Source organism: Phasianus colchicus, chromosome 8 (genome assembly GCF_987193195.1).
Source record: "Phasianus colchicus chromosome 8, bPhaCol1.hap1.1, whole genome shotgun sequence".
Taxonomy (NCBI): Eukaryota; Metazoa; Chordata; class Aves; order Galliformes; family Phasianidae; genus Phasianus; species Phasianus colchicus.
The window spans coordinates 23188852-23199222 of record NC_143443.1 but is presented as its reverse complement, the minus strand read 5'-3'; the positions used below and the strand labels follow the sequence as shown (position 1 = coordinate 23199222).

At 57.0% G+C, this 10371-nt stretch overlaps 1 protein-coding gene across 4 annotated transcripts; it reads right to left on the bottom strand.

Annotated features, from left to right (window-relative positions):
- Window positions 1-806: 806 nt before the first annotated feature.
- On the bottom strand, window positions 807-9105 carry FGF8 (fibroblast growth factor 8). 4 transcript variants are annotated; one of them, XM_031597664.2, is made up of 6 exons: window positions 8857-9105; window positions 8244-8365; window positions 8098-8134; window positions 6273-6453; window positions 3059-3165; window positions 807-2233 (listed from the first exon to the last, which is right to left on the bottom strand). In XM_031597664.2, the coding sequence occupies exons 2-6, from the start codon at window positions 8273-8275 to the stop codon at window positions 1946-1948; spliced, it is 645 nt and encodes a 214-aa protein (XP_031453524.1). In that variant the 5' UTR covers window positions 8276-8365; window positions 8857-9105; the 3' UTR covers window positions 807-1945. The 4 variants fall into 4 exon arrangements, with proteins under 4 accessions (XP_031453524.1, XP_031453526.1, XP_090001514.1 ...); XM_031597666.2 differs by having other exon boundaries at window positions 6273-6420; window positions 8857-8938; XM_090145388.1 differs by having other exon boundaries at window positions 8244-8369; window positions 8857-8916.
- Window positions 9106-10371: the final 1266 nt, after the last annotated feature.

Genomic DNA, 10371 nt, shown 5'->3' with positions numbered 1-10371 from the left:
CAGCCACCAAGTACCGATTCATCCAGGCTCGCAAAACCATTAAGAGAAGCAATTAGACAAATTAATGAAAGAAAAGCACCCATTAAGACCTATCAAACACCATCTCCACCTAGGGAAGGGCCAGGAGCCATTCACCTGTATTCCCTGCAATCTGGGGACAACAACACAGTTTGTCCCAGCACTGTGAGCTCCAGCCCCGTTGAGACCCTTCCTTACACCGCTGTGTGGTCAACTGGAGACAACTGGGGCTCCCTGAGAAGCAGCTCTGGGCATTCTCAGAGAGCTGCGGATGCCCAAGGTCAGGTAGGCTGGGCCCCTGGACCCTGACCTGGTGGGTGGCACCCAGCCCACAGCAGGAGGGTGGAACTGGGTGGGCTTTAAGGTCCCTTTCAACCCAACCATTGTGTGATTCTGATAGGACTCCATGAAAGCCTCATCCCATGCCAAGATTCCATTTTACTGCACCCCCCAGGAACAAATGCACGCGCCTCCACAGGGCAGAGAGGTGCCATCTCCCCATTAAACCTGGGAATTCCTCAAGGAAAATGATTTCCATAAAACACACCTGGATCCAGAAGCTCAGCACCCTCCCTTCTCTGCTCCTTGGGAAGGGCTGGCACCATGCAGCAGCCTCAGCCTGTCCTGCACCTCTCCATCCTTCCCAACCCCCTTCCACCCTGCTTCTCCAGGCCCTCCCAGGAAAGCAGGCAGGCTCAGGTAGGCTAATACAGATTTTTAATGCACATATTAAATAAATATTTCAAATCATTTCACATTAAAATTTGTACACAACTGAAAAAAAAATCCTCAAGGAAACAGGAAAAAAAAATAAAAATAAAAATAAAATTGGATGAAAATTCACCCCTGGTCCTGGCTCCTATCCAGTGTCTTTGTTTGCCCTCCCCGTTAATAATAATTGCTTTAACCCTTTGGAGAGAGGCGGTCCCACGGCAGCATGAGTGGAGTGGGGCTGGGTTTGCTCACTCAAAGGATTTCATCTTTCCCTGGATTCTTTTTTGTCCTAAATAAAAATCTGGGCCTCCATCAACAGAAGTCATTACAGAAACCCTCTCTTTTCCTCGGGCAAAGATGAGAGAGCAAACCTAGAAGAGACAGCTGAGGATGGAAGAGTCAAGCACCAACCGAATACTACCACAAAACAGCCCAAAGGGGCTCTGCAGTGATTTGTAAGCTTCTTTAATTTGACAGATGAAAAATTCCACCCGATAAAAAAAAAAAAAAGTCATTTTTGGTGAAAAGCTCACATTTTCAAGATGAAAAAACAGACAAACAAACCCACAAAAACAGTTATCAGCCATCACCTGCTGCCTCACCGTAGTAGTTAAAAAAAAAAAAGAAAAATAAAAAAATATCCAAAGATGCTGTGATGGGTGAGTGGTGCCAAACCGGTCCAGGACTCCCTATGGGGCACTCAAGGGCAGTTGGCCCAAGTCACGATGACATGAGGATGGAGCCACGAGTCCTCCATCACCTCGAGGCACATCCTTGCCCTCCATCGTTATCCGACCTCTCCGCTGAGCATCCATTCAGGTGAGCATCCGTTCAGTTCGGTTGGGTTCCCATCTTTTTTTTTTTTCTTGTTTGTTTTAAGCGAGGATTTTCCCCCCTAGAGCTACTGAAAAAAAAATAAAAAAGTACAAACCAAAACACGACCCCAAACACTAAAACATTTCTAAGCGAAGGGCTCTTCCCCCCTTCAGCAGTCTTTGAACATTTCATCTCTTGTAAAGTTGGAGTACAAAAATAGAGACTCTTTCTTCTTTTTTTTATCCTTTTTTTTTTTTTTTTGTAAAAACAGAACCACCCCCAAATTATCAACAACTAGTAGTGTAGTTCTTTCATCCTCCCCCCATCCCCTGTTGGTTTTTTTTTTCCTTTAATAATCCTATCACAACGTCTCTAACGTCAGTCCGAGCGGCACGCGTCACGGCCGCACCCTGGCGCTGGAGTTTCGAGTCCTTTTACTCCTGCGGTTGAAGGGGTAGTTGAGGAACTCGAAGCGCCGGTGGGGCTCGGTGGTCTGGTGGCCCTTGGGGAGCCGCTTCATGAAGTGCACCTCGCGTTGGTGCTGCCGGGTCTTGGAGCCCTTGCGCGGGCGGCCCTTGCGGGTGAAGGCCATGTACCAGCCCTCGTACTTGGCGTTCTGCAGCGCCGTGTAGTTGTTCTCCAGCACGATCTCGGTGAAGACGCAGTCCTTGCCTTTGCCGTTACTCTGTGCAGATGGGGATAGAGGGATGGGGTTGAGCAATGGGAATGCTTCTCACCTCTTGACGTCTGGCAGGGAGCGAGCCACCCACCCACCCACCCTTTGGGTAGTGAGCACAGGAAGGGAAAACACTGTGTCCACATTGTGAGGACAATGGAATCCATGAGGGATTGGGGTTAGGTTGCTGCCCAGATTTTGGCCGGTGCCCCATCCCTGGAGATGCATCAGGTTGGATGAGGCCCCGATCTAGTAGGGGGCATCCAGCCCACAACAGTGGGTGGAACTGGGTGGGTTTAAGGTCCCTTCCAACCCAAACATTCTGTGATTCTACAATCTTCAGAGTCCCTTCCAATCCAACCATTCTGTAACACCCACAGATACCAGTTGCAGGGATCATGGAATAGCTGAGCTCCTGCACATCAGACAAAGCACAAGGACCATGGAGAAGACCCAATCTGTCATGGTTCCCAAACAGGTTAACATCAGCCAGCCCCAAGAAATAGAAAAACCCTCCTGAAAATTCATTGCCCTGCCAGGATTTTGCTCATCCTCCCCGGGGTAGGAGCACGGAGGCTCAGAGAGAGCGTGACTAAGCGGTGTGCTCAGGGGCTGCCCCACGGAGCATCTTAACATTCCCAGCCCTTGTACCATGTAATCGGGGAGAATAGCCCGGCAATCCGCCTATTTGTTCGGGAAGATGCAAGGACTCCGCACCCACCCTCCCCTTCCCTTGCTGCTGGGCTGCAAGTTCCTTGTCTACAGACCCCAAATAGACCCCTGCGCTCCCCACCTCACCTCCCAACCCAGGGATGGGTGCCACCCCCACCCTACCTTGCCGATCAGCTTCCCCTTCTTGTTCATGCAGATGTAGAACCCTGTGGCCGCCCCTTTGATGCGCACGCGGCTCCCAAAGGTGTCGGTCTCGACGATGAGCTTGGCTGGGGAGAGCAGCAGGAGGAGAAACGGGGAGGTCACAGGGATGGAGAGCCTGGCAATGACAGCTTCCTCCCTGTCACTGCATCCCTGCATGGCAGGCCTTGGTCACCTCGCTTTGTCACCTGGAACAGCTCTGCCTTGCCCAGATCCACGTTGCTCAGTGCCACAGGGGTATCCCAGGAGGAAAAAGGGAACTCAGGGGACAAGCCAGCTGCCCTACACAGTGCTCTGCCAGCTGTCCTCAGCCCGTGGGGACACTGCACTGAGCTGGGGCTGCAGGAGGAGCAGTGACTTTGCAGCTGGCAGGGGAGGCGTGAAGGGTACGGCCATCCTTTTAATGCCTTTCACCTTTGCACAAGTCAAAAGGGCATATTGATTTGGTCTCAGTTTTTTAATGGAGGCATCGATTGACTTCCTAAGGAGCTATGCAAATCACAGGTCGATGGGCCGCCTATAAATAGACCTGTCACCTTCCCTCCTGCGGCCACCCTGGGAACAGAGCATCCTCCTCCCCGCCCTGCAGCCCCCTGGCAGCTCTCCTCCTGGGGCAAAGCCCAAATCCAACTGCAGCAGCAGAGCCATGCTGTACCGGGTGCCAAAGGCTTCTCCACAAAAAACCACCCAGGGCTGTCCCATCTCACCACCACATTCTGCCACAAACCAGCCCTCACTGCTGCCCCCCCAACTTCAGAGGGGGCTCAGAGCATGCAGCCTCTGCCCCGCAGGGTGCCCTGCTCTCCCAGCTCTGCAGATGGGATGCTCAGTTCCTCAGGACCACGATGCAGCTCATTTTCACCAGCAGCCCCCAGTCCTACAGTGACTTTGCTGCTGGATGGCAGACCCAGGCTGTGTGCTCACTAAAGCCTGAGCAGTACTTCAGGACCACAAGTAAATCACCGTCTGTCTCCAGTCTTGATCCTGCACCAAGCGTGGGGACTTGTCCCACTGCCCCTCACAGCTCCTCACCTCCAGCACGGCATGCACCATCCCACACCCTCAGCCCAACTCAGAGCCAGGAAATTTGGCCACCCTCACCCCACAGCAGCCCCTTGTAGGGGCTGAGCGTCCCCAGACCACCAAGCCAGGGACCCCCAATCACCCGTATGGGGGAGGATTGATCCGGGAGGCAGTCAAAGCTTTGAGGGGAATTGATTTTTCCCTGCTCTCTCCCAGAGATAGGAAGAGCAGAGAGGGAGGGAGGAGGAAGGCAGGCACGGATGCGCGGCGCTCCCCTCCGGCCCTGGAGTCACAGCCATCACCCTGCAGGATGGGGACAGCCCCGAGCAAAGGGACCGCAGGGGGTGAATGGATCGACGGCACCACAGGAGAGGAACGGAGAAGCCGGCAGCACTGCCAGGGCTGAGGAGGAGTCCATCAGATATTGACAATTAAGACAGATAACCGAGAGCGCCGGGCTCCATGTGAAGTCGGCTGTAAAAACGTCAGCGTGGGGAAAGGGGTCACCCACAAAAATAAATCAGTGCTTTCTGCACACCCGCCCCAAAAATCAGATGGGGAAAAAAAACCCAGTGCAGAAGGAAGGGCCCTTTATAACGAAGGGTGTTTTCTTCTGACAAAGGTTTTGGGGAGACCTTTTTTCTCCCTATTTAAGGGACGGGGGGAGCTTAACATTTTCAACTCTGTTCTTTCGCTGAAGTGACAGATTTATCCCAGAAAAGTTATGTTTCATGCTCAAACTTTGAAGGGAAAGCGGCTACGTAAACGCTGAAAAAATGCAGCGAGACACACTTGATCCCCCAACTGGACTGCGAAGAGGAGAAAGTATTCAGGAAATGTTAAAAAAGGTGAAAGTAAGAAGCGATTTAATAGCTCTTCCAGACATGGGGGCCTCCCTGGAGATTCATATAGAACAATCCCGAACCTCTATTTTAACATTTACAGACTTGCAACTCCTAAAACTTTACATCTGAAAAACTGCTTGTTCTCTTTCTGCTTTAGATCAGCCCTCGTTTTCCTGCCCCACTCCTCAGATGCTTCACCTCTTTTATTACGTTTTAATAGAGTTTTTCGAGCCGCCGCCGCGCGTCCCCTCCTTTTGGCCTTATTTAAACCTGGCCGCTCCTGGAGGTGAGGAGCTGCCTTGAAAACGGAGGCGTTACAGGGCTAAAGTCACAGGAGGAGGCTTTGGGGTTTGCTTGGCCCTTTTGCTTGGGAAGCTGGCTGACGCTCCTTCCATCCAGGAGCAGCTCCCGACTAACGCTGCGTACGGGATTCCACACACAGCTGAAGTTTGGTGTGACATCGGCAGCCAAAGCAAAAATGGGAATAAAAGCCCAACACCAAACCAACCGGGGAAGGAAGCAAAGTGCTCCTACTAATCTCCCTCAACAAGAAAGGGAAATTGCAGCTAATGTCAAAGAACAACAGTTGGGATGGCTCCGTACGGCGCACGCTGGCATGGGTACCTCCTGTCCACAAGGGAATGGGGCACAGTGCCCCACTGAACGGGGATGGGGCCAACACCACTGTCCCTGTGTGACACCAGCACACATAGCCGTGGTGTCCTGGCTTCGGGTGGCTGCAGCATGGCACCACTCTCCTCCCCAGGGAACTGCGGGCTGGGGGGACACGGGATGCCAAGAGTGGCACAGCAGCAGGAGGGTTGTGCACAGTTGCAGAGCCCCCCCAGCTTTGTGTCCTCCTCGCCTGCAGCCAACGCCTTGCTGAGCCCACACTCCTAGCTCAGGAAGGGGAAGCACAGGGGGTATGTGGGGGGAATACCACTTTGGATGGCTCTAACTCAGGGCAGGACTCCAGCACAGCACTTCACCTACAATTTCAACCACCTCACATCTTTTCTTTTCCAACTTTGCCCGCTGTTTCTCCTCCAAAGGAAGAATCAGAGACAGTCAGCACTGCCTGTGCCAAACCAAGCCTTGCAAGTCAGGTGCACAGCAGCAGCGAGCAGCACCCACCTCACAAGCACCCAAACCCACTGAGAGCTCACCCCACTGCTCTCCCTTCACAAACCCCTGCACGCACCAAGCGATCCTAACGATTTCTGGCCAACCAACAGGACGGAAATCATCAATCGGCACACAGCACTGCGGACACCTCCCAGCCCCCCCCCAGCCACGTCCTTCCTTACCGTGCACGTCCCCGTCCTCAGCCATCGCATTGATTTTCTTGTTGTCCAAGATCTGCACGTGCTTCCCACTGGTCCGGCTGTACAGCTGGTAGGTGCGCACGAGCCGCCGGCTGAGCTGATCTGTCACCAGGCTCTGCTCCCTCACATGCTGTGTAAAATTAGGTGGGGACTGAACAGTTACCTTTAGGAAATTAAAAAATATACGACACACCATTATAATCTCTACTCCTCAGGGAGGCGAACGGGCTGAGCAAGGATCGCCGGCGCCTGCAGAGGAGGAGCAGAGTCAGTGGGATGGGGGGAGCTGAGCCCTTCGGGACCAGGATCCCCCAAACGGGTGCGTGCTTCTTGGGGACATGATGGAGCTCGGTGACCCCCCAAGGTCTGCCAGGACTCGGTGGGTCCCAGCTGGCACAGAGGTACCCGAGATGGGGTACACAGCTGCCAGGACCCCCTTTGCCCCTAAACACCCCACTCCTCATGCCCCAAACCTGCAGATGAGGCAGAGCTATGAGCCGTCAGAACACCACTCCCCTCACTGGGTACCTACGGCACAAACCCCAAAGAGCTCCCACGTGTAAGCCATCCCTCACCATCACCACTATCCTGGTGCCGTCCCCATCCCAGCTCCAAGCCCCGGCCCCATAGCAGCAGCCAACCCGACCCCTCCAGACCCGCTGCTCCCCAGCCATAAGCAATTCTAGGATCAGCTCGACCCACTTCCCCCATCCTCTTGTCTGCACAGGACTCCTTTCCCCCCTCGTCTCCAACCCTCTTTTAAGTCCGAAAAATTTCACTGCTCACTGACATTTATAAAGACGTATTCCGAGCAAATGTTAGCGGGTCGCTCCTTTCAACACCAGCAGGCCGGGACCCCCCCCGCCACCCCCACGTCAAACGGGAAGATTCCCCAGCACCAGCAGACCCCAATAAAAGCCGGAGCCGCCTCTCTCCCGCAGCCGCCCATACATCGACATCTCCCCTCGGCAGTGCCACCCCTCTGCCTCCGCGCCTTTCCTGCAGCCGGCTGTGGATAATGCACGGACTCTCCCGGCCCTGATGAGGGTACCATGTGGAGGAGAGGTCATTAGCCGTGCCGCTCCGTCTCGTCCTCCAAAATATTACAGCTATGTTTTATACAACCGCACACTCCTTTGCTTTGGGGCTGGAAACTCCATTTTTTCTTTCTTTTTTTTTTTTTCCTGAGCTTCCAATGAAATAATAATAATAATAAAAAGCGGCTTAAGGAGCGTTTTCAAAATGCTTCTGCACCTGTGGCCCCGGGGGAGGGGGTTTCTCCCCATTTTGCACACACAGCCACAGCCCCATCTCCCGCTGACACTCCTGGCCCCGGCGATGCCAACCAGCAGCAGCAATGTTCAGCTGGAGCGAAATCTACGCTTTTTAGTAAGGAAATTGATTTTTTTCCCCCTCCGTTTTTTCTTTCCCTCCTTCCCTTTTTTCTTTTCCTCTTTCTTTTTTTTTTTTTTTTCTTTTTCCCCCTTTTCTTCCTCCATCCCGACCCCATTTTCTTAATTCTACTTCTTTTTTCGGATGAAAAAACAACCCCAGACAAGACGAAGGGGCGAGCCGCAGTGCGATTTAGAGAAGAACGGGAGGACCGAACCCCCGAAGCCCCCACAACGCGGGTGGGCGAGGGGCCCTCCCTCCCTCCCCCACACCCCATCCCGCACCCGGCGTGCAGCCGCCCGCTCCCGGCTCTTTCCAGCGGGGCTCGCGTCGTCTGCGGGGCTTTAACCCGACCCCCTCCTCCCGACCCCGGCCCCGAGGGGCGAACAAAGCCGGCGGCGGAACGGGCGCTTACCTGGGCTTGCAGGCAGAGGACGAACAAGTGCATGAACCTGGAAGGGGGGGGTGGACAGAAAGCGGGAGAGAGGTGTGAGCCGGGGGGCTGCGGGGAGGAAAGGAGGGAGGGCTGGGGGCAGGCGGAGGGAGGGTTGCGGTACTCACACGTAGCTGAAGAGCGAGGAGCAGGGGTCCATCGCGGAGCGCTGCGGGGCCGGCAGCCCGGAGCCCGGCGGCGGGGTTGGGGGGGGGCCGCGGCGCTGCTCGGCTCCTCGACTCCTCTCGCCCTGCCTCGCCCCGAGGAAAGGAGGGCACAAGCGGCTACAGAAGGGGAAAGGCCCCCGCCGGCCCGCCCGCCCGCCCAGCCCCCGGGGGAGCGCGGCCGGCAGCCCCCCGCCGCGGGGAGCCCCCCGCCCCGCTCCGCTCCGCTGCCGGCCCGGGAGGCGGCGGGGGCGGAGAGCCCGGGGGGCGGCCCCGGCGGGGCGGCAGAGCAGGGGGAACCTCCGGCGGCGGCCGCTCGGGGGTGGCGGCGCTACGGGCTCGGCCGGCGGAGGGATGCCGTCCCCGCGCCGTGCCTCAGTTTCCCCATCTGTAAAACGAGGCTTAAGGGTCCGCGTTGTGGATTGGGGCCGAGCCCTCTCGCCGGACGTGTCAGACATTAAAAGGATTACCGGGGCGGAGGGGTGGGCAGGAGTTTCGAGAGGCTGAGCAAACAGCGCAGCCGGGGGTACTGGGCGGCGGGACCCCCCTCCCCCGGACGTCCCCGCCGGGCGCTTACCTGGAGGGGCGGCCGTCCGTCAGCACCGGCTGCGCGGGGCCATGGGGCCGCGGCGGGACGGGGCTCAGCCCCGCAGCCCAGGTAGGGCCGCCGAGGGCTGCATTGTTCGGCGAGACCCGCTGCTCCCGGCCCCGCCACCTGTTGCGCACCGGGGCGGGGGCTGCGGCGGACGGGCGGGCGGGACCCCGGGGCCGGTACCTGGCCGGGGCCGCCTGCTCCGCGCTGACTGACAGCCGCTAATTTGCCGGCCGTGCCCCGCTGCCGGTCCCCGCGCTCCCCGCGCCCTCCTTTATCTTATCAGAGCCCATAATTACAATTGCTATTTTGTTTCCTCGAATCAGCAATCAGCGCTATCTGCCGCCGCTGGAAAGGCAGCTCCTGTCAGCCGGCCTCTGAGTGACAGCGCACACACAGCGCTCCTGCGCGGCCCTCCCGCACCGGCGCACACACACACGCGCGCACACACACACACACACACACACACACACACAGCCCCGCACGGCCCTCCCTGCCCTGCACGCACGCCGCCGCCCGGCTCGCTCGTTCCCCCCCTTGCTCAGGTACCCTCCAACTCTTCGCCCCAAAACGCTGCCCACCACCACCCCCTGGCACTCACCCACCGCCAGGTGCTGGGAGCGGGCTCCGCGCGTTGCCGTCCCCTTCTTCTCGGTGCAAAAGGCCGGGGGATGTTTCTGAAGGGCTTTCCTAAACGTCTGGAGAAGCCCCGGGCTGTGCCCGCGTTCACCTGGGGGGCTGCAGGGCGGGTGCTGGGGGTGCTCAGTGCTTGGGTTCAGCTCAGAGAAAAGCCCTCTGCACCAAACCTGTGTGCAAGGCAGCGCTGTGCCCACAAGCTGAGCACCAGAGCGGGCAGCACAAGGTGCTCCCACTGCCCTGCAGTGGAGCAATTCTGCTTTTCTTGTGCATCGAAAGGAAAGGTCTGGATGCAGCACCTCTCTCCCAGATGCTACTCGTGGTCATCCCTCCATAGGTGCGGGGTCAGGCCATGCAGCACACAGAGTGCACAACTGCACCATGTGCTGGGGGGGTCGGAGGCAGCCGGGGGCTGATGGCTCCACGTGCCCCCTGCCCTCAGCAAACAGGCTCGAGTGCCAGCAGGGCTGTGACAAGGGGATCACCCACGGGTGGCCACACGTCGCTGACACAATGACAAACAGTGCTCCTGTGCTGCCCCATCCTTCCCCACTTTTGTGCAGGTGAGAGATGCCACAGGATGGGGAACTGGGCTCATGGCTGGCCCTCCTGCTGGGCAGAGAAAGCTCAGCCTGAGGCATGGGGCTGAGCTGCTGTGGGGAGAGGGAAAAAATCCTATCCCAGCAAAGAGCTGTGGACCTGAGGTGTTCCTGCTGCCACAGCTGTAACTCCTGGGGAAGGCAGCCAGCATGGCCCAATCGGGTCCCAGTACTGAATGCTGTGGGCAAAGCATCAAACATCCACAGAGATGTGAGCTCTGCTCCCTTCGTCCTTTTCCATAGAGCTGGTGATATTGAGGTCAGC

Bases quoted from the DNA above. Each gene is read 5' to 3' on its own strand.
- FGF8 (XM_031597664.2), bottom strand. From the start codon at position 8,275: ATGGACCCCTGCTCCTCGCTCTTCAGCTACGT. The intron at 8,135-8,243 runs GTGAGTACCGCA...CCCCCCTTCCAG, and splicing joins TCCTCGCTCTTCAGCTACGT to GTTCATGCACTTGTTCGTCC. The intron at 6,454-8,097 runs GTAAGCGCCCGT...AATTTCCTAAAG, and splicing joins TCCTCTGCCTGCAAGCCCAG to GTAACTGTTCAGTCCCCACC.